At 46.5% G+C, this 602-nt stretch overlaps 1 protein-coding gene across 1 annotated transcript; it reads right to left on the bottom strand.

The window, feature by feature from the left end:
- Nucleotides 1–6: 6 nt before the first annotated feature.
- On the bottom strand, nt 7–597 carry LOC115285184 (olfactory receptor 51B2-like; the record flags this gene model as incomplete). The annotated part of the gene is made up of 1 exon (XM_029931532.1): nt 7–597. A coding segment is annotated over one exon (591 nt), but the record flags the coding sequence as incomplete, so codon positions are not given.
- Between the last annotated feature and the right edge of the window lie 5 nt (nt 598–602).

Genomic DNA, 602 nt, shown 5'->3' with positions numbered 1-602 from the left:
CATGACTGTCTTCAGGATTAAAATATAAGAGAAGAGGATAATCAGAGCATCTAGGAAGAAAGTCAAAGCAACCAGAATAACTGGATATACACGATTAAATGTAATATCAGCACAGGCAAGCTTCATGACATCTTGGTGGAGGCAAAAGGCATGGGAAAGAACATGGGAACGGCAATATGGGAACCAATAGAGTGGCACAATTGGGGGCACAAGGGATAAAAAGCCCCTCATTAATACTCCCAATCCCACCTTCATCACCCGAGAATTGGTAAGAATGGAGTTATACCTCAGAGGGGTGCGGATGGCGATAAATCGGTCATAGGCCATGGCAAGCAAGACACCAGATTCCACAATGGAAAGGGAGTGAATGAAGTAGGCCTGCAAGAAGCAAGCTCCGTGGCTCATCTCCCGATGATTCATCCACAAGACACCCATTACAGTTGGCATCGTGGTCAATGTCACCATCAGATCTGTGCCTGCCAGCATGGCAAGAAAATAGTACATGGGCTCATGGAGATTGTGGTCATCCTTGATGAGGTAGAGGAGAGTGCCATTGCCAAGAAGCACAGAGATGTAGACAGCAAAGAAGGGGATGGAGATCC

Source organism: Suricata suricatta, unplaced genomic scaffold, assembly GCF_006229205.1.
Source record: "Suricata suricatta isolate VVHF042 unplaced genomic scaffold, meerkat_22Aug2017_6uvM2_HiC HiC_scaffold_50080, whole genome shotgun sequence".
Lineage (NCBI taxonomy): Eukaryota > Metazoa > Chordata > Mammalia > Carnivora > Herpestidae > Suricata > Suricata suricatta.
The sequence above is the reverse complement of the archived record's forward strand: the minus strand, read 5'-3'. Positions and strand labels throughout refer to the sequence as shown.